The sequence below is a fragment of the Triticum aestivum genome, chromosome 7D, assembly GCF_018294505.1.
Source record: "Triticum aestivum cultivar Chinese Spring chromosome 7D, IWGSC CS RefSeq v2.1, whole genome shotgun sequence".
In the NCBI taxonomy this organism is placed as follows: Eukaryota; Viridiplantae; Streptophyta; class Magnoliopsida; order Poales; family Poaceae; genus Triticum; species Triticum aestivum.
The window spans coordinates 128,476,227-128,494,899 of record NC_057814.1 but is presented as its reverse complement, the minus strand read 5'-3'; the positions used below and the strand labels follow the sequence as shown (position 1 = coordinate 128,494,899).

The 18,673-nt window shown below is 44.6% G+C and overlaps 2 protein-coding genes across 3 annotated transcripts; both read left to right on the top strand.

Annotated features, from left to right (window-relative positions):
* Positions 1-1,784: 1,784 nt before the first annotated feature.
* Positions 1,785-7,147, top strand: LOC123165988 (uncharacterized). The gene is made up of 3 exons (XM_044583751.1): positions 1,785-2,565; positions 5,954-6,681; positions 6,791-7,147. Exons 1-3 carry the CDS (start codon positions 1,864-1,866, stop codon positions 6,906-6,908), a joined length of 1,548 nt encoding a protein of 515 aa, XP_044439686.1. The 5' UTR covers positions 1,785-1,863; the 3' UTR covers positions 6,909-7,147.
* A 1,781-nt stretch (positions 7,148-8,928) lies between these two features.
* LOC123164500 (alternative NAD(P)H-ubiquinone oxidoreductase C1, chloroplastic/mitochondrial) lies at positions 8,929-15,665 on the top strand. Of its 2 annotated transcripts, XM_044582010.1 has the most exons (12): positions 8,929-9,238; positions 9,473-9,654; positions 10,261-10,356; positions 10,558-10,624; positions 10,730-10,910; positions 11,502-11,595; positions 11,882-12,097; positions 12,693-13,082; positions 13,166-13,242; positions 13,375-13,478; positions 13,574-13,686; positions 14,462-15,665. In XM_044582010.1, the coding sequence occupies exons 1-12, from the start codon at positions 9,151-9,153 to the stop codon at positions 15,482-15,484; spliced, it is 2,631 nt and encodes an 876-aa protein (XP_044437945.1). In that variant the 5' UTR covers positions 8,929-9,150; the 3' UTR covers positions 15,485-15,665. The 2 variants fall into 2 exon arrangements, with proteins under 2 accessions (XP_044437945.1, XP_044437946.1); XM_044582011.1 differs by lacking the exons at positions 8,929-9,238; positions 9,473-9,654; positions 10,261-10,356 and having other exon boundaries at positions 10,552-10,624; positions 11,498-11,595.
* Positions 15,666-18,673: the final 3,008 nt, after the last annotated feature.

Below are 18,673 nucleotides of genomic sequence, written 5' to 3'. Positions count from 1 at the left end.
GCAGCACATATTCGAATCTGAGTGTGTGCATTATTTTGGGCAATATGGAACCATCGAAATGTCGTTATGTTTAACAGACAAAAAGATACAATTTTTTTGTAGGTCGTATACAGAGCAACTTCATGAATCCGTACGTGGTCGTTACTTAGCCATACGGAAGTCAAGAAATATATGGCTTATGGGTGCAACCGTTGGTAGGCGGTAGCACGAGATACCTATAATCGATTTGGATGGCGGTCCAATGATACGATATGTGTATAGACATCTAGTCTTATTTATGCCTGTTGTAGCCTTGTTCATCTTTTTTAACTCTTTTCGAGATTTTGTACCGTACCTCGTATTTGTTGAAGATTTCATTTAATAATATATTTGCATGCATCATTGCGATGTAGAGGCCTAATGCTTTCCTTCTTTAAAAAAAAGTTAAGCTAAGAAAAAGAGAATTGCTAAGCTAATTACACAAAATCAGGTGAAAACCATCATAGCACGCCCACCGATGGCATTACTAGCTAGCCTGGCTATCCACAAGACCTATACACGTCATCGAAGAAAGAAACACCACCGGGGTTGCCCATAGACTGTCATCGTGACACTTCTCCACAGGCTAGTGACTTTGATTTCATTGTGTCCAACCAATAGACACACAAGAACCCTATCGGAGATGCCAAACAGTTTGCCACAGGCGTCAGTCACAAGGCATCCAGGCAAAGCCCCCACCGTTGGGCCGCATTCTTCGATTCGCCGCATTGTCATCTTCTGCTTGTTCCCATCTTGCATCACCCAACGACGACACAATCCAGCCATTACAACTCGATATTCATCTCATTTTTGTCTTTCTATAGATGGCGACATCGCGACCGACCTCGATCTCTCCAGCTCTGGCTCGATTTGTGACTCCCCTCCAAGGTCATCCGTGTTGCCTCCGGCTCCATTTCAGTCGGTCGCCGTTGTCTCAGCCGTGGTGGGCTGGACCCAGTAACGCTCGGGTACGAGATGCTTCCGTATTTGCACTTCGCAAATATTTCCTCCACTAGGGTTTATTAGTCCCTCTCGTATTTTGTGTTAAATTTTGATCATAAATTTGACTGGCAAAATAAAAGATATATGCCACATAATTTTTTTTTGCAAGAAAAACTTTTAATCTATTCATTTTCAATCATGACAGTACAACACCAGAAATAATAAAAATTACATCCAAATTCATAGACCACCTAACGACGACTACAAGAATGATACCATTGAAAACTTCTTTCGAATACAAATCAAACAACATAATTTTATGACATATAACTTACCTTTTCCTAATCAAATCTATGATGAAATTTTGATCCAAAATACGAGGCGACCACTAAATCAAAACCAAGTAGGATTTTTTTATGCGTATTGGATTTCCCTTTTTCTTTTTGAGAAATCCTTATGCATACTGGTGACTCATTTGGACCATAAGGTTGGTTAGAGGGACAATGATATCCCAGCCCATCAGGGTTCAAGTCCCGTGCTCGCATTATTTCTGAATTTATTTCAGAATTTCCGGTGATGCGCTTTCGGTGGAAGGAGACATTCCCGTCGACGACGAGGCACCTACGGTGACTTCGTAAATCTCAAAATGATATGCCGACTCAGTCTCTGGGAGATGCTCATAGGGATAGGATGTGCGTGTGTGCATTTATAGGGGTGAGTGTATGCGCGTATGTACGAGCGCTTGCCCTGTGTTTAAAAAAAATGAAAGCCCGACGAGATGGGCCAAAATGCGCCCATAAACGAACAAAAGATCCCATTCCATCCCGACATTTGGCATCACACTCAAAACCCTCGTCTTTGTGGGCTGTGGGCTGTGGCACCGCCCGACCGCCGGCTCCGATCATGGCCGGCGACGGCGACCTCGCCTCCCGATGCCTCCGCCAGCAAGTCGCCCTCGCCTCCGACCACGACTTCGCGTTCCAACTCCAGCTCAACGAGGCCATCCAAGCTTCCCTCCGCGTCCCAACTCCCAATCGGCCCTCTTCCAGCGGCGGCGGCGGCGGCGCCGCCGCCACCGCATTCTGCTCTTGCCGCTCATGTCAACCCGTCTCTGCGCTCTGGTCCTCCGAACTCGCACTCGCCGAACTCGCGCGCCAAGAGAAGAACCGCCGCGACGCCCAGGCCTTCCGCGTCGCCCACGCCCAGGCAAACACCTCCGCCCGCGTGGCCTCCCGCGGTTCCCTCTTGGCGCGCGAGCTCGCTGACACTCCAGACCGCCGACGGGCGCATGGTGGGGACCGCCTCGAGCGGCCTCTGGACCCAAGCCGCTCCCCTTCCTCCCGCATCTTCTACAAGGGCTTGTCGAACAAGGAGGGCGCCGGCGGGTGGTGGGTCGTCCCGGCCCCCCGCGTCGCGGTGCTCGCTGTGGTCGTGTACGATCCCCAGGGGAAGGTGGTGCGCACCATACAGAAGCGCGTGGAAAGGTTTGTGGGCGGACGCATGGAGCTCGAGGTGCTGGCGCTCAAGGAAGGCATCCAGGCTGCGCTCGAGCTGGGGATACGATGGGTTAACATCGTCTCCGACTTCAAGGCGCTGCACAAATATGTATGCCATGCTAAAATCTCCAAATCTGCATCTGTCATCTATCTTAATACAGTTTCTGCGTGGTATCAATTGCGATCTCTTATTAGAAATATCATCAGAAGGAGATGGGGAATATATGATCTGTTGATATGGGGATTTGGGATTTTATTTACAATTGTTCATGAAATGCTGGACTGCTAGAGTTAATCACGAAGTGATGATTAAATCATCACATAGTCCGATCTCTAGCTAAATTTAGGCAAAACATAAATTTGTAGCACTATTTCAATGCTCATTATAATTAGTTGTACAACATTCAGTTCCACTATCTGCTATTCTTGCTTATCGCACTGCAAGAAAAACAGAAGTTTAACCCATCATTTTTGTGTGAAATGTCAATAGTTCAGGAGAGATACTTGATGTACATGTAAGCTAGCAAGGTGGCCCTCGCATTTAAGCAGTTAGATTCATTGTGCATTACCATATTTAGTGTTCCCTTTTTTTCAAAGCTGTTGGGTTGCCTAGTTCTCCTTAAGTGCTAGTTGACTTTACTGATGATTATACTATATTTTTATATGTTTGCGCGACTTTGCATAGACGTTGAAAATTCTAGAAAGATTGTAGCTGGAATTCATCTTGAGCAAAGATCATTAAAGTTTGGGTATGAAAATTTTCATTCTGTCCAACGCGCTGATCTTCTGTCAGTTTTAGCTATTAATTAAGAACTCTCCAAAAAGCAAAGGCGCCTGTTGTCAAATGTATCTCTGTTTTACTTGTATTATTCGTACGCTGCTCTTTGTCGATAGTTAATTAAGCACAAGGTCAAGACCATCTCGATATGTGCCATGCTGAGGACTGATGGCAAGCAAGTAAGTGCCATCCAGCATGCAAGGCGATATGGCGTCTTCTCTTCTGTAGCTTCGACTTATCTGTTGCTCCATGAGGCATGACTGCATGAGTGCCAATACTTCCGCCAGTAATTGAAGCAAGAATTCCATGGTTATTTACCATCCACCTTATCAATCAATGCGATGCAGCTTCACCGTTTTGGGTAGCATGATATTATGCCCTGAGAACCTTCATTATACTTTCTCATACCTTGCCATTGTCGGTTCCGAAAGAAACACTCTCTCTACCTCAAATTTTCTCTTGAATACTCTAGTCACACCCAGTGTCAAACCTATCACCTCCCCCTTGTCAACAGGTCGCTCCATCAACAAAGAAACCAACCTCGTAGACTTACGGAAAGTTTATGTAGAGTGTAAATCTCTTTGATTATTGTTGCATCAACTCCTCTGCATGCATAATCTCAATTAGTTGTTTTTGGAGAAATTGAGTTTGTTGTACACGTTGAGAATTTGTGCTGATATTTTAATATCTAGCATTATCCAGGACATTTATAATTGAAGCACACATTACATTATGTCATGTAATAAATATGTGTTGTCATAAACCCACTGAGAATTGAACATGGTTTAGTTAATGAAGATTCATCTTTCTGTCATACGTACTTGGCTCAAGTCCTAGGACTGGTTTGTGTGTGTGTATTTCGTCAATGCTAATGCTCCAATATAGATTTCCATAAACATAGAATGAGATCAGCATCACTTGTGGTTATTATGTTTCTCCTTACTGTGTTACACAATTGACTTATAGGACTTCTGTGAAATACCTATAGAATGTATGAACCCATGGGAATATTTAAGGAATTATAAAATGAAGTTAATTAATGCAAAAGTACTATGGTGCTCCATAGAACAGTTTCTCTTGTTTGCGATCATATGGGACTGCACTGTTGTTCCTATCCCATTCATGTACATTGTCTGTTTCTATCCAAAGAGGCCCCAAAATCGCACCTATGTTTAGAAATGCTCTTACATTTCACATCAGACTGCAAGCAAGTGATGTTACAGGGCGAGATCAGTGTGCAGCATCCACTGTGTAAGCTTGACTAAAGCGCTAGCTATCTGATATCCAAGCTGGGTATAAGCCACCTTTTCAATACGCGTGAGATTTGGTTATGGACTGATATCTCGATTATATAGCATATTAATGCGAAAATTTTAGTCTCATGACATTCATGATTTTGAGATCCAACCTTTGATCAGATTGTACATCACACCCACTAAGGGTAGAGCCCTAGAACTGTTTAGTGAATGCCAAATCTCCTCGACGATATAAGTATCTTTGCTTTAGCTTGAATCTTCAACCTTTAGTTTGACATTTGGATCCATTTCTTATATCCTGCGAGCATGTTTTATAAATAATATCCAATTCTGTAGCGCTAGATCGAACCTTGAGCCTTAAACACTCTTTCTCTTTATTTCTCTTTTCTAAAAGCACCATTAGCATTCATTCAAATTCATCTCTTGTTTCTGTAACACATGCCTTTAAAGAAAAAAAATATGTTATTACTACAGGCGATAGAAGTGCTATGCATGTTAGCCAGCGGAAATCTTGCATAGTTTGAGTTTGTAATCCACCCGAAACTAATAATTTAGCCAAGAACAATCTGAATTTGGATAGGATATTTGAGCAGATCAGATAGTGCTAGGGGCTTTTGTGTTTGCTTTAGACTCCAAACTAAGTATGCCAGTCATAAGAATTATGGACTCCCATTGATATTTGAAAAATCTCAAACAAGATTTATATCCGCTTCAATATGCTTAATGTAGTTTGATCAATCTCAATTGTTATTTTTTATTTTATTTTTGCGATTGTCAATCGTTATAATCGTGACCTACCTGTAGATCTTTTCCATCAATGTAGGAGTTTTCAGCCTTTTATATCAAACAATGTAGCTATGTCTAGGTTATTCTAGCTGTAATTTTACCATCTCACGCTGATTGCATATTCTACGATCAGGATGGTTAAAGTTGCCAATCACTTGAGGCTAGTAGACACTTGTTCTCTTCCTGCTTTGGTTATATTGCTTCTCCTTTTCAGCATGCATGTTTTTTTTTCCTTTCATTTCTACATGCATCCTCTAGATGTGGGTTTCATCCACCAATTCCCTGCCAAGAAATCCTTGGAATTAGGTATCTACCAAACTACAGGAGGAGCTTTAATACAATATGCCAGCTATATAAAGACTTGTGTCTGCTTTGCATGGACCATTTTCCCTTCATCTTTTCGTCTCTGTGTGTCGTCCGTTTTATAGGACAACTACAATGCTCTTTTTATTTCCCGTGGTCAGGTTTGCTCAACACTAACTCATGTTGGTTCATACGAGGTGTCTGATTCCATTGTTATAGAGCATATTCTCAGCTGCTCTTTTCTATTGCTGGTGCCAAATTGATCTGAAACAAAAAATTCCATTGTGTTAATAATATAATAGATAGATTTAATGGTCAAGTAATTGAATTCTTTAACACTGTACTAATCTTATTACGATGCCATATGTTTGCAGATGCTTGGAACTTGGCGTCCCACAAAGAACAAGAGTGAACATATGGTAAATGAGGCTCTCTCACTAATGAGGAAATTCAATCATTGTGAATTCTCACTTATTCCATGCGGCCAAGTTGGTTATGCAACAAAACTAGCAACAGATTTGGTAGGCACCAACAAGAAAGAGGCCTGCAAGAGAGAGACCTGCACCATCTGCTTGGAAGACACTGATGTTTCTAAGATTCACGCAGTTGAAGGCTGTGCGCATCGGTTTTGCTTGTCCTGCATGAAAGAGCATGTGAGAGTTAAGCTGCGCGATGGAACGCTCCCAGCTTGTCCACAAGATGGCTGCACTACCAAGCTAACCGTGGAGGGTTCAAAGATATTCCTGTCACCACAACTGTTAGAGACCATGGCGCAACGTATCAGGGAAGCACAAATCCCTCCTACTCAGAAGGTTTACTGCCCGAATGCCAGGTGCTCAGCCTTAATGTCCTCGAGTGAAGCGATACACCCACTGCAAGAACCTGATGCTGGAGCCGAGACGTTGGGGAAGTGCGTGAAATGCGGGCGCTTGTTCTGCGTCAAATGTAAGGTCCCATGGCATTACGGGATAAGTTGCGTTGACTACAAGAGAAGGTACCCTCATGCTCTACAGAACCTTGCGCAGCGGCGGTCGTGGCGCCAGTGCGTCAAATGCAAGCACCTGATCGAGCTCGCTGAGGGTTGCTACCATATCACCTGCGTGTAAGTATTTGCCTCTGGTTGTTCAGTGTTTTTTTCATGTCAGGCTGTTCCTTAGTCTCTGGGATGTCCTTTGCGCGCTAATGCTCATCCTGTTTTTTGCTTCTGGCAGGTGCGGCTATGAGTTCTGCTACACCTGTGGGAAAGAATGGAAGGACAAGAAGGCAACCTGCTCCTGCCTTCTGTGGGATGAACGCAATATAATCCGTGACCGAGGAGGACGACGATGATCACACTGCTGAAGTGCTGCTGATGACTACGAGGACGATGATCTTTACTCTGTCAGTGAAGGCCTTGTGAGTTGTGATTATATAACCTGAACTACGGTCGGTGTGATGAGAGGTTCATTGCCATGGCCGTTTCTGTCATTAGAATCACTTGTCTTTCATCCAGCGTTTCAGAACCAACTTGTTTTGCCGCTATATGTGGGTAGTCAGCTACACGAGATAAACAGGATGTCCTACCGTACCGTTTTCGCATCTGACTGGCCGATAGTCTGTGGCTAGTAGCTTACCTCGCTGTCTTTATGTTTTTTTTCCCTGCGGGATCTGTTTTAGTTTCTTGACGTTTGATGTATGGACTTTTGGTAAAATGCTTTGATGGTTTCTTTAATGGCAAATCGACGTGGTAGCCCGTTGTTCCAATTTTCAAAAAACTGACTGGCCAATGTTTTTAGTGGCAGTCATGCATGTACATTGTTTCGTGGCATGCGCGTATGGATTTCCGGCAATATATATTTTCATTCTAGGTGTACATAAATAGACAACGAGGATTTAGTAGCAGGCTTTACAACACTTGATTTTCATTAAACTTTTATCTAGCTTCTTTTTTCATATTTTCATTCCCAAATTTAAAATCTCATAATAAAATATTAGGGGTGTGCACCATGTGATGCAGATGTCGCAGAAGTTTCTTTTCTATATTGAAAAAGATTTAATACTTCCCCTCAAAAAAAAAAACCAGATTCAATACATTGTCATTTTCTGTATGCTCAATACTACTCCCTTTGTCCCAAAATAAGTGTCTAAACTTTGTACTAACTTTAGTACAAAGTTGTATTAAACTTGAGGCACTTATTTTGGGACAGAGGGAGTACATTAGTAGCACCGAGCCAATTGAGTTCTTGGATGACTATGCAAAGGATTTAAATCATTAATTAGCTTAGTGCTGGAAGTTCCATATATTTCTTTCACAAACATGATGAAAAACAACAAATTACTCAGGGTTTGGGTTGAGAGTTGTGATTGGCCAAAACAACGAATTGTTGAGACCAGATGATGTCTCGAATATATATTTTGTGTCAACAGAAAGACCTACCTATAAGTGAATTTTACGCATCCACAAACATATTTTGTATTGAATAAATAAATAAAGTGCTGCCGATTTTTTTGAACAAACTTATTTTTTAGAATTGATTTTTTGAACAAACTAAAACAAACACATCATAAAAAAAAATACTACTCCCTCCGATCCATATTAGAGCAGCAGAGCCTTTTTTCAAGATTAAGCAGAAGAAAGAGGGGAGCTCCTAATCGGCGCTTTCAGCGCCGGTCAGGTGAACGGGCGCCTGCACCGCTCGTAGTTGGGCTGTTTGTGCAGTCGGCCCATAATCCTTCGTTCGACACCGAAAAAAAAGACGCTTTCGTTAAGTGAGAGAACCGTGAGTCGAACTCATCTCACTAGGATCCGCAGCTAGATGAAATAACCACTAGACTGAGTTACCTTTGACGACCAACAAAAGAAAAGAACACTAGTTAACCCTCTGCTAGTACAGTATTATATACCTTATATAAATTATATGAAAAGAAATTCAAGAAACTTTTTAAAACCACGAATAAAAAAATAAAAGATTCGTACAAATTGAAAAAAGTTCATAAATTTGAGAAAACCTCACAAATTTTAAAAAAATTCATGAAATTCGAAATAAGTTCATCAACTATGAAAAGAGTTTGTCGAATTTGAAAAAAGTTCATCCAATTTGAAAACAGTTCATCGTAATTGAATAAAGTTCACCGAATTTGAGAAAAAGTTCGTGCAATTTTAGAAAAATTCATTGGATTTGAAAACAAAAACCATAGGATTTGAAAAATAGGTTTGCAGAAAACAGCTATAACCGGCGCCTGCAGCGCCAAAGAAAGAGACGTTTAGTAGACCCATTTGTATTGAAATCTCGCGACCTACAAATAAGGCCCATCTTGCGCAATATGGGCCAACTCCGTTTCGTATTCAAGCCTGATCTCATCGTCAGTGAGTGAGTGGCTGGGTGTGCGTGCACGGAGCCAGCGGGCTCGGGGGCTCCGCGACGACGCGGCCGGCGGAGGAGCCGCAGCGTTGCGTTGCGTGGCTATTGCCGGCTCCGTGTCTCTCCGGAGACAACTCCTTTTCTGCCTCTTCTGTGCTTCTCCCTCACCCCTCTCTATCGCTGGGAGCTGGGGCTACAGCACGCGGGACCCGTCTCCCCCCTCGCCGCCGATGAGCTGCCGCGCGGCTCCATGGGGCCGCCCGTCGGCCCCCCGGAGCCGGCCCTTTCCCGCCTCGGCGCGCCTCCGCGGCCCGTTCGGTGAGGCCACAAGCTCCCCCAGCTCTCTTCTAGCGGTAGCGGCCACGGTTCTCTAATTTAAGCTCGTGTGGAGTAGTATGTCATGCTCGAGCAGGGTTTGCGCCGAGTTCGTGTGCTCGTGTGCGCGTTCCGGTTTTTGAGGAATGGGGTGATTTGATTTGAAAAGCGGTGGGTGGATTCGTTAGGTGACATTTTTGTCTCAGGTTAACTGACTGCTCACCTGGATTCTGACAGGGGGTTTGAATGCGTGGAAGAATCCAATCCTCAAAAACTCGTTTGGGCTGCCGGCGATGTTTGGGCTGCCGTCTGGACTGTTCAGATGCATGGCTTCAAGTGGCTCTGGGGATGGCGGCTTTTCTCGTCCTCAATCAATTGATGAAGCGCCGATGCCGCTGTACTCTTGGCCAGACAAGAAGGTAGACTGGATTTTGATTACCCACATCCTTACATCCATTGTTATATGATTTCCCCCCCTGTTTTATTAGCACACTGGTAATACTATCAATGTGTATCTTACGGATCAAGTCCTCTACAGCTCTACTCCCTCTCTCTCTCCCTTTCCCCCTTTTCGAAAAAAAAACAGCTCTACTCCCTGACAGGGCATTGTTTAGCTGTTTTAGCATTGATGACTTGTTTATGTAGAGTTTGCAGTTTTGTGCTAACTTAGTCCCAGTGAACACACTTTGGTTTCGTACACTTCATTCAGATATACCCAAATAGATCTTATTTTAATACAACACTTGAGTAACTTAGTATTGTTTTGATATATGACAACTCTAGAGTTTAACTGCTTGCTAGGGAGAATATTCATTTGCAGGGATTTTTGTTTTTTGAGGAATTGTGTGTCCTTATGTTTTTTTTAGATCAGGGTGTTCTTACATTTTGCTTCGGAGTTCATGTCCTTCCATGCATTTTGTCTGTATGTAGGGCAACTTGTGAGTATTATTGTTCAGCAGAAAGTTTGGTATGCTTCTGCTATATGCCTTATGTTCCATTTACTGAATATGTTCTCTTGTTTTCAGCGGCCACGGGTATGCATTTTGGGTGGTGGATTTGGTGGGCTGTATACTGCTCTGAGACTAGAATCTCTTGTATGGCCTGGTAATAACAAGCCTCAGGTAAAATGATGATGCTCTTGTGCTAGAAATTTATTGATTTGCCGGGTGCTGTCCCTTTTTACATCGAAGTAGCAGGGGTTGGTGGTATTTGTAGTTTGGCACCTTTTCTCGATCTGCATGTCCTGCAATGCACTCATGTGTGTTTGCTAAAGAAATGATGTAACATTTGACTAATTAAGAAGGGGGAAGCAAATGTTTCAGGTGATGCTAGTTGATCAATCTGACAGATTTGTATTCAAGCCCATGCTGTACGAGCTCTTATCAGGAGGTACTGCAATTTCAAGTGTAAAAATACTTTTGCTGGTAATATTATATATGGGGTCTTTTCACATTATTTCATGTTTTGACTGTTGGACTTTAATTTGGATGCCAGAGGTGGATGTCTGGGAAATAGCTCCGTATTTTACAGAGCTACTGAAGAACACTAGTGTTCAATTTGTGAAGGATAGTGTAAAGCTTCTTCGCCCTTCTGATCACTTAAGAAGAGAGCCTGGAGTATCATGCACTGGCGGAGTTGTTCATCTTGAAAGTGGCACCGTTGTTGAATATGATTGGTACGATGATATTAAATGCCATGGAATTGCAATAGCTGTCATGTTTAGGCTTTTTGAAAAAAAAACAAATTTAAGAATTATATTTATCTTCACAGTGTTTCTTCTTTATGAATTATTTTAAACATGGGGCTGATTGTTCTATGCTGCTAAAAGGTTTTGAAACTTCGAACACATTGTGTGTCTTACTGACATGTACATCTGGTCCCACCTTTTCAACCTCACAAGTGACAATGCAACTGCGCATACAAATTTCTTGGAATTGCCTCTTCGTACATAATACCTGATTGTCATTTGTCGCCCTTTCCTTACATCAGCCTGTTCCTGAATCCAATATGAATCAAAATTTCTCATGTAGCTCTACAGCCCACGATTCATCTTCTGTCAATACTCTGTATCAGGGAACTTTAGCAATAATGCAATATTAATCTGTATAATACAAGTACTTTCTTTAGATGTTATTGAAATATGTAACAAAAATAGTGATGTATTTTACTTCATATTTTATGCCGAGCTTTTTGTTGTTGTTGGGATGTTCTATGCTAGGTTTAGAATAAGCTAACTGGTGATATATCTTTTGGAATGGGCAGCCAGGCTCGTTCTAGCTCTAGGGGCTGAAGCTAAGATTGACGTCGTTCCAGGATCTGCGGAATATGCACTTCCTTTCACAACTTTGGAACATGCTTTGGTAAGAATCAAGCGTTTGTTGAAATAACAGCTCTAGGGGCTGAAGCTAAGTTCAACTGTTTATCATCTACTGTTTGGGATTGCTAAGTTGATAGTGATACTAATCTAAAATACATCAGTGATGTCTGTAACTCTTGATGCATCCACGTTAATTATATGATTTTATTGGTTTTTAATGATATATCTCTTGTTGACATGTTCTGGCAATTGTTTATGTATAACAAGTTCATATTGTATGACTTATGGTGATCATCAAGAATCATAATGTCGCCTTATTTTATCTGCAGAAAGTTGAAAGTGAATTGAAAATGTTAGAAAGGAGAAGGTTTGGTAAGAAGTCCCCACCTATTCAGGTGGCCATTGTGGGACTGGGTTACTCTGGTGTTGAGCTAGCTGCCACTATCTCTGAGAGATTAAAGAACACAGGGACTGTCAAAGCAATCAATTTTCAAACAACCATCTGTCCTAACGCACCACCAGGAAATCGTGAAGCTGCTCTGAAGGTGATTACCTAAGGATCTACACATTACAGACTGTTTTGATTAACTTCATCTGATCATCTCAGGAAATTATTACAGAAGATTAAAAAGCTTCTGTTCCCTACTTCGGTTTTTGGTGCCACTAGTAGTCCTAAGACTATAATCTGAAGTTAATAATAACATAAGATGCTGCATGTGCAATGTAAGACTTTGCGTCAGCCAAACTATGTTGTGGCTTCTTTCTTTCTTCTCCTCTCTGTTCCTTTTGAAAGACTGTTGCAGCTTTAATGCAACAGTGCTAACTTGATAAATATCAACCAGGCAACCACTTACTAATCTGTCATCAAACTGTTCATTTATGGACTATATAGAATTATTTAGGCAACAGTGCTAACTTGATAAATCCCAACCAGGCAACCACTTACTAATCTGTCACCAAACTGTTCATCTATGGACCATGTAGAATACAGCATAGAGAAGTGCAGGCTGTTTATTTATATCATTGTGCTGGTCCTTGATGCCTATTGTTTTCATGATTTCTTTGCTGAACTCCAAAATGAAAGTGAATCCTATCTTCCGTGGTAGTAGCTAATTTTGGTTTGGTTGCATTTCCTACCAGGTTCTTGAGTCCCAAAATATCCAACTTTTCTTGGGATATTCGGTGAACTGCATCAGAGAGGTTTATGCATCTGAGGATTCAGGTAGCATGGTTGCAGATGCAAAAGTTGGGGGTGACGATAAGAAACTAGTTTTGGAACTTCAAGCTGCTCAAAGAGGCCTCCAGAGCCAGGTTCTGGAGGCCGATCTGGTACTATGGACAGTGGGTTCACAATCCCAGATTCTTCGGTTACAACCTCCTGATGCCCCATACGTGATTCCTTTGAATGGCCGGGGCCAAGTAGAGACAGAGGAAACCCTTCAAGTAAAGGGCCATCCTAGAACATTTGCAATTGGTGATTCAGCAGCTCTAAGAGACCCATCAGGAAAATTTCTCCCAGCCAACGCACAGGTAAGGCATCTACTGGATTGAATCTGTCATGACGCTGCATTGGCAGTTTAACGTTACTAGTGATGACTCTTTTTGTCTCCCAGGTTGCTTTTCAGCAAGCAGATTTCGCTGGATGGAATCTCTGGGCGGCAATCAATGACCGGCCCCTTTTGCCGTTCAGGTTCGAAACTAGCAGCACCATTGTCTTGTTCATTTCGATACACCAAGCAAGCTGCCGATGTTTGATCATTTTCGTGGTAAAAGTTACTAAGTTGCATAACGAGCTGAGCCGAAACAACCTGTGCATTTCCAGGTTCCAAAATCTTGGTGAGATGATGACACTGGGTAGAAATGATGCTGCGATAACAGCAAATTTCATCGAGGGACTGACCTTGGAAGGGCCTGTAGGGCATGCTGGTATGGACTACGGACCTTTGCGGGCCTGTTTATTTCACCTTTTCTTAGCTTAATAACTTTTCATGTAAGTGATAAAATTTAACCTGATTGTGCAGCTAGGAAGCTCGTGTACTGCCTCAGGATGCCCACAGATGAGCACCGGGTGAAGGTTGGAGTCAGTTGGTTGGCAAAGGGTGCTGTTGATTCGCTTGCGTCTCTGCAGACTGCAGTAAGTAACATAATTGCGGGCTCCTGATGGTAAAGGGCACCTGCTAATTCATGAATTGGGCGAGCTGGATGATGTATTTGAGACGGGTTTTATGTACGAATTTTCAGTTTCGAGCATACGTTGCACCTAACTTTCGAACATTATGAAAATTTTGAATATAAGCACGCTGTTCCTAAATGTTTGACGTTTCTGTTGGCATATTGATTTATTTATTTTTGTGGGAAGGCATATTGATTTTATTTTTATTTTTGCGGGAAGGCATATTGATTTTCATAGGCTTAGCATTTCCTAAACTGAAGATGCCCAAGGGGAAATGGAAATACACACCTGGTTGCGCCTATACTCTCACTGTAATCCAAAATATGTGAAAAAACTCAACCGAGGTCAGTCCCGAGTTCTGGAGTTCAGCATAGTGCCTTCAAGAAAAAGTTGGCATCGCAAGCCTTAGTACGTACTCCCTCCTTTAGTGATCTAAACGCTTTTATATTAGTTTACAGAGGCAGTACAATAGGAGGTTGTGATCTTGATTCTCACAATAATTACTTACCACATTCCCGCAAAATAAATAAATAATTACTACTTACTAAATATACCGGCTGAAAAAACCTCAATCACACGGAGGGGAGGAAAAATGAGGGAGGTGGCGTCGTGCAGCAATCACGCTCACATGTTTGGTTGGCGCATGGTTGCCGTGGTTGGTGAGAGTTGACTGCGCGTTTGTTACGCCGGATCGAGAAACTGCCACTACTAAGTCCACCTCCGTTTGTTGTTGTAGGTGGCCAGCGCACTTTCCCCTCCCACCGCTCCCCCCACCACCGCCGCCGCCGACGCCGCCACCAACCGCTGCGCCATGGATCCCGACGCCGAGATCGCCTTCGACTTCCCGCCCTACCTCTGCCAGTACAAGAGCGGCCGCGTGCACCGCCCGGGCGGCGACGCCTTCGCCCCCGCCGGCACCGACCCGCTCACCGGCGTCGTCTCCAAGGACATCCACGCCGGCCCCGCCCGCGCGCGCGTCTACCTCCCTCCCGATGCCGCCGCGGCCCCCGGCAAGCTCCCCGTCGTCGTCTACTTCCACGGCGGCGGCTTCGTGGTCGGCTCCCCCGCGCGCCCCTCCACCCACGCCTACCTCAACGACCTCGTCGCCCGCTCCGCCGCCGTCGGCGTCTCCGTCTACTACCGCCTCGCCCCCGAGCACCCGCTCCCCGCCGCCTACGACGACGGCTGGGCGGCCGTGCGCTGGGTCCTCACCGGCGCCGACCCGTGGCTGCTCGACCACGCCGACCTCTCCCGCGTCTTCCTCTCCGGCTGCAGCGCCGGCGCCAACATCGCGCACAACATGGCCGTCCGCGCCGCCGCGCCCGGCGCGGTGCCGGAGGGCGCCGCCGTGCGGGGCCTCATGGCCGTGCACCCCTACTTCACGGGCAAGGAGCCCGTGGGCGCGGAGGCCGCGTTCGGCCCCGACGTGCGCGACTTCATGGACCGCACCTGGCGCTTCGTGTTCCCGGGCTCCCTCGGCCTGGACGACCCCAACGTGAACCCGTTCGTCACCGACGAGGCGCGCGCCGCCGTGGCCGGGATCCCGTGCGAGCGCGTGCTGGTGTGCGTCGCCGAGGACGACGTCCTGCTCAAGGAGCGCGGCCTGTGGTACGCCCGCGAGCTCAGGGCCAGCGGCTACGCCGGCGAGATCGAGATGTTCGAGTCCAAGGGCGTCGGCCACGCCTTCCAGTTCGACCAGCTGGGCTCCGGGGAGGGCGTCAGGCTGCAGGAGCGCCTGGTGGAATTCATCAAGAAATGAGCGCCTGGTGGATGGATTCGGCATGGAAATCGGTTTACGCGGAATAAAAGATTAACTCGGACGCTTCGATTTGATTTTTCGGATAATCTTTGAAAAGCTTGAGATGTAATGCGTGCGTGCAGAATTGAATGTTGATGATAAGTTGGTGATTATAATAGAGCATTTCCGATCTTGCTTGGTCGATTTGGACTGAGATGATTCTAAGGAGATGTGCAGATCTGGAGGCCCTTTACGAGCTTTACAGATCTGGAGCCTCCTGTACGGGTTAACGGGTGTCATTCGCTGCACCCGGTCGAATCTCACGCTCCCCTATATTGCTAAAAAGCGGTCAAAGCCAAAGAGTTACCTCTCACGCTTGGCTGATCCAGTTTATGAGAAAAATCAGATCAAAAACCTAAACAAGCTGACCCGTTTACGAGAAAAACCGAGCCAAAAACCATGCAAATAGCAAGGCTAAAGAAAGAAGAGAGAAAAAAGGACACTCAAAACAAGGCACACCTAGCTAGCAGACACAGGACCAACGCTAGGGGTGCAGGGCGGCGCCCGAACCCGACCCGCTTCCTATTCAAAGCTAAAAAAAGTCAGTTATAGAAAAATTAAACTACGTCGCATCAATTTGTACTAGTTGTGTACTAGCTGGCGGGATTTTGCGGGACGGCGTCCTGCACCCTAGCCAACGCCATGAAAGGCTAGTAGTTGTCAGAGAATTCCTTATTTGCCCGTTTGAAGTGTGCTTCTCTATTTGGCCTATTTCTTTTTATTTGATACTACATGTAAGTTTTCTAGTTGTGTTCCCTCCGTTGCACTTTCATCACCAACAGTTTTTTTTTTGAAACGGAGGCAAAACCTTTGCCTCATTGATTAATTATTAAGAAGAGAATTGCCCAGTTAATTATAAAAAACTAGGCTAAAACCGATACAAACACACCGATACAAACACATCACACGTGGACTACTCAGAAAGCATGGGACGACTGCGGGATCGACCCAACAAACACATCCAACACGCTACAACAACAAGCCCCCGTACTCATACAACACAATGGAACCCTAGCAAGAAATGAAAATTTTGTTTTTGCCGCTCTAACTTTTGCCAACTGTCCTTACGCCACTTCAAAATTTGACATTTCACTTTTTTCACTCTAAAATTTGACATTTCACTTTTGCCACTCTTACCTTCACAATTGCCATTCCATGGCAAAAGGGAAAAAAAATCTTTTCACTACTCTTAACTTTTGACAATGTATCATATTTGCCACTCTGAAAAATTTGCTTTTGCCACAGAATGGCAATTGTGATGTATTGTCAAAACTTAAGAGTGACAAAAGTGAAATGTTAAATTTTAGAGTGACATAAGAAAAATTGGCAAAAACTAGAGGGGTAAAAACAAACATTTCCCAGACGAGAACATCTCAACTGAAGACCGCGGACTTGCTTTATCACTCTAGTTTCTGCCACCTAACGAATTAGGTGTCGACGCACTTGCTTTATCCATGACGGGCACAACATCCAACACCTCTGTTCACACTTGACTAAGCTTCGGGTTGGTTGGAGCAGGAGCCACAGTCGTGGGCAGCGGCGAGTGCCCCAACAGCTCCCCAACCAGTGGTGAAATCGGTTCCTTGCACAACCCCCGAGGCTCATGCAGAATCTGCATCATCGAATCCAGGACCATGGGAGTGGCCTTGCCCATGGGGAAGCGGATCCTCTAACATCCTCAAGTCATGTCATGAAGCTACAGTGCAATGCGTGTGTAAAGCGAAGAAGAAATGTCAGGTTACTATAACAACTACTGTCCGGATTTACTGTAGCATGTACAAAAATAAATCATAAAATAATTTTATTGCATCATAATTTTGTTTGTATGTAATTTTTATAAATGTATATAGTAAATTTGTAATTTACAAATTAATTATAATCATTTTAGACTTAACCATATGGATGTGAAGAAGGGATGTCACGATTACTGTAGTTTATGTAACATCCCTTGAGGATGTTAGAGGATCCGGTTCCTGCCCATGGAGGCATCACGTGTGGTGGGCAGAGCGGGAAGTGCCAACAAACTGGCCCTGGGACGAGGCGAAAAGTGACCATAAAGCTATGCATTCGTCCCATCAGCAAAGCCAACATTATGATCCGTCATATGAAACGAAGCAGAGGGGGTTTGCTTCACATCTGGAGCAAGAGAGAGTCTGTCAAGAGCAACTTCTGCACGCTCCATAAATATCCCAAACGGGAGCAGCCAACCTTATATAGATTCGACGACATCACGTAGAGGTTGGATCGCCTCCTTCAACCGAGACGATGCTAAGAGCAACTCCAACGGGCCAACCCAAACGGACGGCAATTTCGTTCGCTTTTTGTTTGTTTGGGTCGGCTAGGCGGACATGGACGTTCGCTTCCGCGTTTGGGTCGGCGTATGCGCCCACCGCTCGCTCGATCCATTTTGACGGCACCGACGAAAAAAAAACTGTGCATGCATATTTGAAATGAAAACAACTTAATTACTAGCAAGATGCCCGTGCATTGCATGGAACATCAAGATGCATTTTTTTACAAAACACCTGTTGTGATTGACCCATGCGGGAGTAATCCCATGTGTAAAAACTAATGATATCTCGAGAAATAGGAGAGATAAGGTGAGGAGGAGTGGGGCGTGGTGGTGATTGATGGTCGGACTGAGCGGAGGCATGGGGATGGACGACGCCGATAGTGGCCACCATGCTAGATTGTTCCAGAGAAATTCCTTTTTTAATTGCTCAACAATGAGGTTGTGGGAGATAAGGATGAACGAGGGAAGGTCTTATCTGCAAATGTGGAGAGAGGTGCGGGTATCTTTTTGCAAAATTGCCATAGTTTGCTTTCTATCCGTCAGATATAGATCGGACGGTCTATATTGCAAGATGGCAGGCACACAATCATCACCAACTCAGTTTTTTATAAGAGTAGAGAAACATTAAAGCCGGCCAGGAAGGCTGGCGAGAGTCTACGCGTCCACATCAGCATTAAAAGAAATTAAAAACAACCTAACTACGAGGCGGCGCGATGCCCAGCGCGCCCTAGGCGTCGTCGTCCTCGAGGTCGGTGAGGTCGATGAGCGTCGGCACAGGCCCGGCCTAGGGGAACGCCGTGTTCCATGCGGCGGCGATGTAAACCGCGGGCAGCTGTTCCGGCGTGGGCAGTGCCGGC

Bases quoted from the DNA above. Each gene is read 5' to 3' on its own strand.
- LOC123165988 (XM_044583751.1), top strand. From the start codon at position 1,864: ATGGCCGGCGACGGCGACCTCGCCTCCCGATGCCTCCGCCAGCAAGTC. The intron at 2,566-5,953 runs GTATGCCATGCT...ATATGTTTGCAG, and splicing joins TCAAGGCGCTGCACAAATAT to ATGCTTGGAACTTGGCGTCC. The intron at 6,682-6,790 runs GTAAGTATTTGC...TGCTTCTGGCAG, and splicing joins TGCTACCATATCACCTGCGT to GTGCGGCTATGAGTTCTGCT.
- LOC123164500 (XM_044582010.1), top strand. From the start codon at position 9,151: ATGAGCTGCCGCGCGGCTCCATGGGGCCGCCCGTCGGCCCCCCGGAGC. The intron at 9,655-10,260 runs GTAGACTGGATT...TCTTGTTTTCAG, and splicing joins ACTCTTGGCCAGACAAGAAG to CGGCCACGGGTATGCATTTT. The intron at 13,479-13,573 runs GTATGGACTACG...CTGATTGTGCAG, and splicing joins AGGGCCTGTAGGGCATGCTG to CTAGGAAGCTCGTGTACTGC.